This window comes from Carassius auratus, chromosome 47 (genome assembly GCF_003368295.1).
Source record: "Carassius auratus strain Wakin chromosome 47, ASM336829v1, whole genome shotgun sequence".
Classification (NCBI taxonomy): Eukaryota; Metazoa; Chordata; class Actinopteri; order Cypriniformes; family Cyprinidae; genus Carassius; species Carassius auratus.
The window spans coordinates 15700243-15712367 of record NC_039289.1 but is presented as its reverse complement, the minus strand read 5'-3'; the positions used below and the strand labels follow the sequence as shown (position 1 = coordinate 15712367).

At 39.9% G+C, this 12125-nt stretch overlaps 1 protein-coding gene across 7 annotated transcripts; it reads right to left on the bottom strand.

The window, feature by feature from the left end:
* Positions 1-319: 319 nt before the first annotated feature.
* On the bottom strand, positions 320-10131 carry LOC113065228 (transcription factor E2-alpha-like). Of its 7 annotated transcripts, none has more exons than XM_026236500.1 (18): positions 9962-10130; positions 9797-9869; positions 9500-9540; positions 9261-9393; positions 9122-9168; positions 7093-7192; positions 6702-6838; positions 6515-6611; positions 6199-6257; positions 5956-6031; positions 5634-5707; positions 4800-5000; positions 4242-4353; positions 3970-4117; positions 3685-3738; positions 2740-2975; positions 1976-2113; positions 320-873 (listed from the first exon to the last, which is right to left on the bottom strand). In XM_026236500.1, the coding sequence occupies exons 1-17, from the start codon at positions 10019-10021 to the stop codon at positions 1983-1985; spliced, it is 1779 nt and encodes a 592-aa protein (XP_026092285.1). In that variant the 5' UTR covers positions 10022-10130; the 3' UTR covers positions 320-873; positions 1976-1982. The 7 variants fall into 7 exon arrangements, with proteins under 7 accessions (XP_026092285.1, XP_026092283.1, XP_026092284.1 ...); XM_026236498.1 differs by having other exon boundaries at positions 5634-5710; positions 9962-10129; XM_026236499.1 differs by having other exon boundaries at positions 4800-5003; positions 9962-10129.
* Between the last annotated feature and the right edge of the window lie 1994 nt (positions 10132-12125).

Genomic DNA, 12125 nt, shown 5'->3' with positions numbered 1-12125 from the left:
AATGAAACGGTGCAAGCGAGTGATGAACATGTTCTGGCAAGAGAAAATAAAATTAAAATAAAGAAGTTGAAGATCAACTTGGCAATTTCGTGCCTGGGAACGCAATGCAATCCAAGCAATTGTTATCAAAGTGACAGAAGCTCACGCTCCTTTATGATGCGGGTTCTTCTGATTGGCTGAACTAGTCAATGGCATCGTGAGAGCTGATGATTCGTGATGTTTCCAAAAAGATAAAACAGTCTGGAGAGCTGCGATGGCCCGTGTGCTTTTCTCCCTTTCCAGAAGAGCCCTGGCCCACAGAGCAGTGGCATGCTGGGATATGCCGTCCTCAAAAGCACCACAGGTTCGCCCCTCTCTTGGGGTTTGGTTACACAACGCATGTAAGACTGTACCTTTCAGAAGGGAATGACAAAAACAAAAAAAATCCTCATATACAACCAACTCCCAAATTTTTTTTGTTCCGTACAAGTAAGCAGTTTGCGTCTTTTATAAAACGTAACAATTAGGCACAAATCCATGATTAAACTGACGTCTTTCTCGTCTCTTGTTCAAAACTCTCTTTCTGCAGTGAAAAAAAAAACCTCAGTTGTGGTCAGAACATGTCTATTCCTATGATCCTTTGTTTTATGGAAGCAGAAAAATACAAACTGAGCTGAGAAAGTTTTTCACATTTTTGCTGGTAATTGCGGTCTAGAGTGATCACGGACAAAATCTGCTGTGTCAGTTTTGGTGGGTCGATTCGTGTGTCCAAAAGGTTGTTTGGAGGGTGCATCTCTGATTTCGTGGAAGTCATTAGATGCACACAGAGAGGATGAGAACGGTGGAAGAGATTCAAGGTCACTTCTTCCAGGAGCCCCAAGAAATTTCACTGATCTGAGGATAGAAATCAGAGATTTCATTTAGGGACTTCAATCTGTGTTGTTATAGCTAACCAAAACTATTAAAAATCATTTTCAGTAATTTTAATAAAACTACTTTAAAATAAAAGTAACACTTTAGACTAAGTACTTAATGCTGGTTAATGCATTAACTAACATGAATTGTAACAATGTACAATGCGTTTGATAGAGAATTTTTAAATCTTTTTTAACATTAGTGAATAAATGCAACTGTTTTTTGTATACGTCAGTTTAAGTTCTTAAGATATTAACAAATATTGATCTGTACATATTAGTAAATGTTGAAAGTAAAACTAAATATTAGTAAAACCTATTAGGGGTTTATTTTTAACCTATTTATTTTTCAATGTTAATATAGTTAACTAATATTAACAATTGCTTCCAAAATAAAATATAAATATAAGGTGAAAAGTACTAAATTACTAACACTGAATTAAAAAATAATTTAAGCTACTTATAAATATAATAAAACTACTCAAATGACAAAACACGCAACACTATTACTAAAATGAAGCTAAAAATAGAACTGAAAATACAAAGAAGCTCATTTAAAATATTATTAAATACTATAATATTACATAAATAGTACTAAAATAACACTGGTTTTTAGACCAATAAGTGTAAAATGATTGAAATGTTATGGCTAATTAATGGCAGATATTAAAATTCAGATTTTACTTTAGTAACACTTTAGAATAAGGTTTGTTAGTTAACAGTGGTTAACATGAACTAAGCATGAACGATACTTCTACAGCATTTATTGATCTTAGTTAATGTTAATTTCAGCATTTACTAATGCATTATTACAACCTAATGTGTTTGTTTACATTAGTTTTTAAATACAATGGAAAAGATAATAGGCATGCATTATTAAATACAAAATATTGTAGATAAATTCTACTTACAACTGACAATCGATACAGTAGTGATACCATGCGTCTCTAATTTGTGGTGTCTAACTATTGTATACTATTAATAAGTAACAACATTAGTGAAAAAATCTAACTCGTGACCAAAAAGTGTTTGCATAATTAGTTACACAAAGTGAGGCAATGTTTAAATGGACATTAACATACCACATGATCACATGCGCCCATCTCCTCCCAGTCCTGGATGCGGTCCGGACAGCTGCATTTGAGTGTCTCCTACCACCCCGGACACTTTCTCCTCTTCACGTCGCTTCAGACATGCCGCTTTTGGGTTCAGGTTGCGTTCTGGATGAAAAATAATGTAATTACAAAATGAACCAGAATCAGAATCAGAATCAGAATGAGCTTTATTGCCAGGTATGTTTACACATACGAGGAATTTGTTTTCGTGACAGAAGTGAACGATTGATTCACTTAAAGAGAAGTCCAATATTCAATTTTAGAAAAGTGTAACTTTTCATTTATTAAAACGCATTTAATTAATAAAACAAGCCTCAATCTAAATGTAAAACCTTTTAAAATAACATTTTCTGTTAAAGGAAAACTCCACTTAAAAAAGTTGAGTTTTACCGTTTCCGAATCCATTTGGCTGATCTGTCGGTAGCACTTTTAGCTTAGCTTAGCATAGATCATTGAATCTGATTAGACCGTTAGCATCTTGCTCGAAAATGACTAAAGTAACTTTTATAACTATTTATAACTTGTGTCTCAATGTGTACTAAGACAATTGCAATTTTCTAGACCGTTATGGCTAGGAACTATACTCTCATTCCAGCGTAATAATCAAGGAACTTTGCTAAGTGCAGCAGGCGCAGTGATATTACGCAGCTGCACCCATGGCACGGCAACGAAGTTCCAATGTTTTGTTAAAGTTGCAAAATATTCAATAAATATATTTTGAGAACACACACCACGGACTTGTTGCTCCAGGTTTAGGATCACGTTGACGGCCTGGTGCAGGATGAGCAGTTTGGTCTGGGGTTTATCGTTGCTCAGGTGCAGCTGGCACATGCGGCCCAACTCTTTAAAGGCCTCGTTGATGTCACGCACGCGCAGTCGCTCTCGTGCGTTGTTGGCCACTCGCCGCTCTTTCTCCCGCTCCACCTTTAACTCTGGCGGCAAATCCTCATCGTCTTCATTGTCTAGACTGTGAAGAGACAATAATCTAAATAACACTGAAACTCCATTTTTAAAAATTGTACAAAGAAAATTACAATTTTTAAATCTTTTTTTTTTATTAAATATCTTCATAGTCCAGGTGCCTGCTCAAGTATACTAGGTGTAAAGTTATAAACATAAATTACTTATAAAATTACTATAGATATATAGTATAAATTAAATTACTTATTATAAATCTCTTAAATACAGCACTAGTCAAAAGATTGGACACACCTGACAAATGTTTTGTCATGGTTAATGCATTTTGATCTTAAAGGTTATGCATTCATTTGTGAAATTACTTTAGTAGAGAAATATTTTACATCTATATACACTGCCAATTAAAGTTTTGGAGTCCAGAATACATGCAAACTCTTTCAATATAGTTAAGCATCCCATAATTTGTACACCTCCATTCATGTAATTTCATAATTTTGCAGACTTCATTTTCATTATCATTATCAACCCATTTTAGATCAAGAGATAATTAAATAAATTAGATACTGCGCATTGAAAAACCGACGATTCTAATTACACTCATGAAAAAGTCCCACCTGTGTCAAAATCATCTTAGTTTTTCAATGGCTTCGAATTCATTTTGTGTACAATAACACACAGACATTTAACGTTTAAAAGCGATCAAGTGTGTATCCGGAGTCTTTCACAAACATGCACTCTATGGTGGGAGATAGACTTACTCTTCTCCCTGGTCTGATAGACCTGAAAGGACTTGATGGGTAAACACCTCCTTTCTGAAAACAATGTGAGAGTTTGGGAAGGGGGGATGGAGAACACTATAAAACAGTATTTTCGGTGTTGGGGCAACCCAAACACTTTGTAAACAGGCCTGGCCTGAAGAAACATTTGAAGAAACACAACATTTGTTGTAGGCAATCAAATATATGCTTCAAACCATCATTAGGTTGAGCATTTCTGGTCCAGAACCATTCAGCCATAATTTAAGGGGAATGCTAAAAAAGTACCTTGTTCTGGTGCGAGATGGTTTACTTTCCTTCTTCTCTTCCTCAGACTTATCGGCCACAGAGGAGTTCTCATCGTCTTCCTTGTCTTCACTCTTAATGTCAGATTTGTTTGAGGGATGCGTGGCGGGGGCCAAGCCTCCGGGCAAACCTGAAGCCAGAGACAGGAAATCGTTAAATGCATCCCGCTGAAACTCACACGCAGATCTCAGCGTTTGCATCTGTCGCTGACTTGTTCGGTTGGTTCATAAAGAGAAATTGAAACTGCTGCTCACTGCTAAAACCCTCTGGTGCTCCTCCAGGCTGTGGGGTGTCTGAAGCATGAGTGGACTGCAACAGGGTGCTGCTGGGAGGAAGGCAGGCACGGTCATCTTGATGGCTTCCAGCCTGCAGACAAGTGCAGCAAGGGAGAGTAATCAGCACATATCAATTGCTTAGTATTGCTTTGTGTTACACAATACCACACACAGCTGTAAACCAAACCCTATAGTTAGTACATGTTGTCAATTAATATTATTAGTATTTAGTTATTGCAATGGAACAAGGACACATTCAAATAAAGTATAATGAAGCTAATATACAAGTGTGCATTAACACAAATATTTGCTTAAAAATATAATGCATAGCTACTTGCATGATTATCAGCCAATAGCTATAACTATTGCCATCGAGCTGATAATCGATAATCCGAAAGAATAACTGAATCAGGTTTTTTTATGAAGTTAAATTAAATGAACCACCCAAATGAACCAATTCATTAAAATCATGATGCGTTGGACGGGATTACGTGTTATCCATGTGTCTGGATCATACTACTAAGTGCTTACACTAACCATGGCAGGGTGTCTGTTGCTCAGGGGTAGTCCTGGGTTGGAGTAGGCCTGAGGGAGACCCCCGATAGATCCACTGGATGTGGAGACGGCACCCAGTAGGCCGTGCACGTCAGCATGGGCTCGGGGAATTCCTGGGGACTGACCCACCGCATGACTTCGCAGCACATGGATGGCCTCCTCCAGCCGGTCTTCCATTTTGTTCTGCTGTGGAGAAAAGTAATTCATATGTAACTTAAAGTATAGGTGAGCAAGTTATTAACTTAATAGAATAAATAGAACAGAAAGCACAGATGATTTGGGCACAGTGAGGCCAAAAGCATTCATTGAGACAGGTAAAAAGTCCAAAATATAAATAATATAATAATATTAGAACACAATTTAAATAGAGCATTTTTTTATATAGCATTGCTAACATTGCTAAATGTGGTTGTAGATCAGTTAGGGTTAGGGTTTGTAGATCAGTGTTATTGTTAAAGGTGCAGTAGGAGATCTTGGAAAATGCTAACTTTATAGCACTGAAAGCACCCTCCCTGCAATCGCCGTCCAAAGCCAGAGAGCAGAATACCAGAGACAACATTACTACAAAATCAGCGGTTCCCAATTCCAGTCTTCGTGCCTCAATTAAAGCTAAATAGAAATTTTAAAATAAAATAAATTGTCCTTAAAATAAAAACCAACCTTAAAATAAAAACCAACCATAAAAGCGAAATATTGTTGTTATATAATTTTTTAAAATAATTATACAAATAATTCTAAAACAACACTTGTATATTTGTCTAATTAAAGACTGAAGCTTGAGGTGTTTACATTCAAAAAGCATCTTTAGAAACCTACCAGTGCATGTAGTCCTCCCTCATAGTTAGGAGAGAGCGCAGCCTGACCAGAAGCTCTCGGCCACTGTGCTGCACCTGCTGAGGTAGAACATGATATATTATAGACGGGAGTGTGAAACATCTGAATGCTGGTGTGCCACTATGACAGCAGATGGCGCTCTAGAGCTTCACATTCACACCTTAGCCTACACAAAAGCCTATCAATCTAAAATGATCAGGCTTATTCCTCCGCGTACCCGTTTTGGTCTTGGTACCTTTCAACACAAGCTGATCTAATGAACCAGATCCAGCTTTGACAGAAGAAGACAGCTTATCTGACGTACCTGCAATGCCCTGAGGGGAGCCCACAGGAGTGGAAGGAGTGGAGAAGTTGTTGCTATTGTGGTCCGAAGGATAGATCTGTCGATAAAAAAACCACATGGAACATGACTAAATGTGATGCTCTCCTATGGGTGATAATAATTAATCCATAACCAAGGAATCACTGGAAGTCTGAATAATGCTATCCATCTTTTACTTCACACGGTCAAATGCTCTTTCAAAGTGATTAATGAAAGCTCACTCACCGAAGCAAGAGCTTTTCCGATCTCATCACCTGAGCTGCTTGTGACTGAACCTCTGCTTGCTGTGGAAGAGAACGGGAGTACTTATTAACTTCATTCAGTACATCAATGTCACAACTATTCAAGTGATCCATAATTTGCTATCAGCTAAAACGGTCCATTCAAAGTCTGAATGGAAGATTGCAGTTCAAGTTCAGACTAGTCCAAGGCCAAAAATGATTTCACACGAAGAAACTAATTCAAGGACCATTCGCAACCCAATTACAAGCTCATTTCACAACCTAGAGGACATTCAATTAAAAAGACGAAGGTGATTCACCCAAAATGCTGTCGGATCCATTCATGGCGGATGTGTGGCTATAGGCTGCGGAGCCCGAATGGAAACCATTCACGTCCGCTCCGTGCAAGGGATAGTTCTGTGGAGATAAACACAGTTATTGGAACTTCTGAATTGAGTCACAATTTAAGCCCTTCTCTAAAACCTTAGAAATTTTCAGAAGGCATACCATTCTGTCTTGTGGGTTTATTGCAGAGAATGTGCCTGCCTGACTGATGTGTGGCGAATTCCCCATCATAGCCGTGTATCCCGATTGGCCTATGGATCCAGAGGGGGCCCAGGGGTCCGAAGAGGAGTGTAGGCCCTCTGCGAACACAAAGGCAGATAGAAAGGATCAGTTACAATCAGCACAGTGGACGTCTATTATAATCCAAAGCAACATCTGTCTATGTGCATGCTACTAATTTCAAATCTAACAAACAAAACTATAAGATAACTTCTTAGTCATTCCTAATCTGTTTGCAACATGTCTCTGTGAACAAGTTATATATACATTAATTAGTATTTATGGCTTGCAGAGATTGGGGTTTTAGAAATGGAAAATTGCCCTATGTAGATACCTTGCATGTAAAAAGATCCTGGGTACACAGAGCCAGGTTTGGAGCCTGGGTAGGCAGCACCATCTCGGATATAGTCATCACCAGAGGTGGCGGCATAAACCTGCGTTTAGAAACAAGGTACATGAAGAACTTAAAGAAACACAACGATCATAGTAACGGCCTTCATATGGACAAAATAACCCAAGCAAATCTGATATGGAGCCCATGAAACTGGCAAGTGCATCATACATTTCCGTACAAATGACGTGGATGAGTGTTTCCATAGTGGCCCCTCAGATAAAGTGGCAGGGACAGAGAACAGAGCATGCTGGGAAATGCGCCACGGCCATCTCACTGCACAGTCGGCGCTTCCTCTCGCACTCCCATGAGCCAAAAAAGGAGAGGGAGGACAGCTACAGGGAGTACCGTCACTAAGAGTGAGTCCAAATCAAGCTAAGCACACTGCGTAATTACATATTCCATAACAGTAAAATGGAAAAAAAAAACAGACATCTGTACCGTTTAGAATAGTAATACAAAAATGATCTGGAACTGATAAATTAAAACGGAATGATTCATCCAAATTCAGGAGACATACCTCCAAACAGCGTATTCCCCAACGTGCCCGTCTAAACACGTATGTAACAATGTATGTTTGTCTGTATGTGCGCATACATGAGCGAGTGTTTGGGAGGGAGGGGGTGCCTGCGGGCGGGTGGGTCTCGGGCCAGCGGAGAATACAAATCCAGCAAAGCGATATTTCTCTTTTGCCTGTAATTTGATTTAACGGGGAGAAGTGGGATGGGAATGGAGAGATGCACTTCTAATTACAGAGCCATCTGCCTACTCCTGGAGCCCGTCCAACTCCACAGGCAGCTGGGCTGAAGAGGGGAGGGGTGAGAACGGTGGGGGGAGAGGTCTCGCTGAAGAAGTGGTAGTAGTGGAGCTAAATAGACTGGCCGATTATGTAGAAACCGCATAAAAGAACAACTGAAGGAGGAAAAAAAAACAACAACCTGCGAATGGCCCTTATCTCTCAAGTTCACCAGGAAACATATCCTCACAATGATTTGTTGATGCACTCGAGAAGATTAGGGCAAGCCCAGACAAGTTAAGGATCAATATCCTTTAGTGCTCGGCCAAAGGTGGGTTTAAACTGTGGAATTTTGTAAATATCTATAAAGCATGCTAAAGGTAGCAGGAGAGCATTGGCGCAGTCATTAGGGTGATATAATGCTGTGGCGGCACAAGAGGAAGTTCTACTGAGCCGTAGAGTGGGATTCAGCAGGAGCTAGAACCTTAGCTCATCAGAAGCCATTAATCTGAGCTAAGACAAGCACGGGAGAGAGAGAGAGAGTGAGAGAGAAAGGTGCAAAGGGGACTCACAACTGGGTCACTTTGGAAGAGGGGGAGGATAAGGTCTAGCATGGGCAAATCTGAAGGATCGTGTTTGAGGAGGGGGTTTAGAGGGCAAAGTGTTGAGCTTATGTGGATTTAGACCAAGAAACAACAGTTCCTCTTCCCATGACTCAAAAAAGGGGTATGGCTACTTGCATGTTTGGTCAAGTTGACGCCGATGTGCAATAGTCAAACGTTCTGAAATATTTTGACGCAATTTAAAATACATACCCTGTTAAATCAAAAGTCTGTCAACTGTGATGTTTTTAGAAGGATGTGCCTTAAATGTTTTGTTCGCCAACCATTAGACACAACGGTAAAATCTCTGGACTATTACATCTACCCCTACAAGCATGTTCTTGTTTGTTCACGTCATATTAAAAATGTTTCTACTCTGAATGAGGTCTGGAACCTTCCTGCATAATTTATTACCAAAAACTTTCCAGGCAGATGTGTTGAAAGGTGTTGGAGCTAAACCTTTGGACTGATGTCAAACCATTTCAGATGATACAAACTTCATGTAAGCAGGACTTTGCTTCCTTAACATCTGTGTAATTCCTCACAACTCTGATCATTAAATTTGATCATTTAAAGCTGCAATAAAATACTTTTAGTGGGAAACAAGTAAGAATATTTCAGAAAGTTCACTCACTGATGATGGCAGTCCTGGTGGCTTCCTGATCTTTTTTGGTTGGGGTTCTGTGAAAAAGATCAAAGCATACACAAAGGTACTCTTTCTTTCCATACTGACTGATCTGATACAAGTCTAGTAATTGTTGCAAGTTATTTACCCATGCTTCCATCTGAGGGGCGTCTCCGGGGGTTGCTGGGGTATGACTGATAAAACTGTGAGCCGGGCTTCAGTCCGGATGGAGACATGGCATCTGAAGAAGGCATGGCGATGTCTGAGGGCAGGAACCCAGGCTATAAGGAACAACAAGATGGCCGATTTGAATCAAAAGTTACAGCATGATGTCAAGCAGGCGACTAAAGCACTTTCAGGAGTTGCTCAAGACTTGATTCAACTTACCTGGCCCCCAAAGGAAGAGTAAGGCCCCCTTTCATTCTTTCCTGCAAGTAAAAATCGTTGGCATTGTGAGCAAATACATATGAAACGAACCCTCACACAACACTTCAAACAAAGTCCAAATGTTACAATTATTTGAAGAAATTGGAAGTCAATTCCAGAACATGGAGTTTAAGAGTGAATCCACTTGCTGAGGCCAAAGAGGGGCTCGACTACCCTAAGCAACTTCCAGGGCAACCCATGGGGCAGTTTCTACATCGGCAGCTTTGAGATCAACGACCAAAAATTGGTAAATCTCACCACTAACTCCTGTGCCAAGGAATGGGGAAGATAGTCCATCGTGTTCATTGTAGTGTGAGCCTTCTCCATAGTTCTGGGAAAATCAAGACAGAAGCAGGTCAAAACTATAAAACATGTCCCAACAACACCTTTAGACCGCAAACAAGGCACTGGGTCTACCTCTACCTGGTTAAAAGAGGGACTGTTCTGCTCTCCAGCAGCCCAGGGACTACTACGCTCTTCCATACCTACAAAGCAAGTGATCACACACTGTCAGAGCAATACTTCGATTTTGACATGCACTAAACCTTCACATCAAGGCCCATTTTAATTTCTCTTTTCATGCATTAAGGCCTTTGGACGTTTGGTGGGTGGTTCTGTATTGATAGACATCCTCTGAATCTCATCCAAAACCATCACACCACACTAATATCCATGTCATTTAGCAAGTCTCAACATTGCTGGCCATAAAGGGAGCATTCATTCGGTCACTGGATCTCATTAAACCAAGTTGGGGGGAGGGGGGGGGGTATCACGGCAAGCAGAACAAAAACAGGCTGATCAAAGAATTGTGTAATTAGCGTCATTTTACATTTGGGAGTGGACACCCATAGGGACAACACAAGTCTCAGTTAAAGACATACATGATACAGAGTGTTAAAGGTTCTCCTCATAGCCCTCAATATGCTTTATATGTAGAAAAATGGATATTCTAAAATATTGCTGCAACATTTTAAAGTGTACTGGAGCAGAAATTCCTCATAAAGCATTCCCCTCTGCCTCCTGTCTTATGCCTTAATGCAAAGCTCTCCAAAGACACATGGCTTAATTGCATGCTGATTTGCATGATTGTGCATATTAATGCAGTTGGTTTATGAATATTCATATTCTCCTTTTGCATTTTTTTTTTTTATGTCTAATTAAAAATGTGTGAGAGAAGAGGGGTCTCAGCCAGAGCGGCCACTGAAGGCTGAGCATGAGTGATGAAGCTAACAAAGCAGAGCAAATAGCGACATCCACACTGACAGCCGTGATCTATGGAGCCCACGCAGGCAGCATGGGAAATGAAGTGGGCACTGACTGAGTGAGTGAAAGAATCTCCCTGGCAGAAGCATCTTATGTGGGGGAAAATGAAGTGGCAGAGCTACAGATTCAGACACAGAAGGACCAGATAAGATGTTTAACATGAGGAATGGTTTGGACCTGTCAGACTGTTATAATGGTAGATTTTTTTTTTTTTTTTTTTATGAATGACCATTTTAGCAAACTAAACTGTTGATTTTTCTGACAAATTTTGTTATGTATATATATATATATATTTTTTTTTTTTTTTTTTGAGTTATTGGCCACTTATTTGCTGGAATCATCAAAATGTAATTCTACAAAGACAAATCTGACATTCAGTCAAGCAGGAACTGATTCCATTTCCTGCGTTGAGGAAAGATCATTTCCTTTATACAGTCCTTCAAATACATCAGCTACACAGCATGCCATTATTCAAGTTCAGCTGGCAGCAGATATCGAAAGTAAAGCAATAATGGCTTGAGGTGTGTGTGTGTGTGAAGAGCCCCATTCACACTGCTCATTGGTCCCAGAAAATTGCCGGATTGTCTTCTGTGTGAACACAAACACATCCCGGGATTGATTCAAAAGCCGGAACTAATGGCGGAAAAGGTGTCAGTGATGATGCACGTTATCGTGCAACTCTTTTACCGGGTGTTTTGAAGGCAGATCAACGTTTGCAAGTAAAAAATATGTGCGAACTGTAATGAAGCAGAGATCTGTTAGCTCCTCACTATCCACGCTAAAGCTGAGATTCTTCGCAAGCTTAAGGCCCCGTCCACACGGAGAAGGAGCTTACCCAAATCCGATCTTTTTTTTCCTCGTCTCAAGAAATATTCGCGTCCATACGAAACCGCAAAATGATGTAGTATACATGCCAGACCAGTATGTGGCACTGTAATTCTGACACAGAGATACACTAAAAACAGAGAAGAAGACTTGGACTATGCTCATAAACCTTGCGCGTGGTACACAATCGAACATGGAATAATACATTTATTAATCTGTGCTAATGTTAGTTAATAAAAAGACAATCGTTCAGTGTTTGTTCATGTTTTTGTTGCTGTTACATGACTTAGAGGTGTCTGACTAGGGGGAGACGTGGGCTGATGACGTCATCGTTTCTGAAAATATACGGATTAGCCCTCCAGACGAAAACGCAAAGACGGCGTTTTCAAATTTATCCACTTTGGGACCCGGTTTAAAAAAAATTGCAGTTTCACCTTACGAAAATGCCGGATGCGTGTGGACAAAACACTTATCCGATAAAAAATTTGTGCGTATTCAC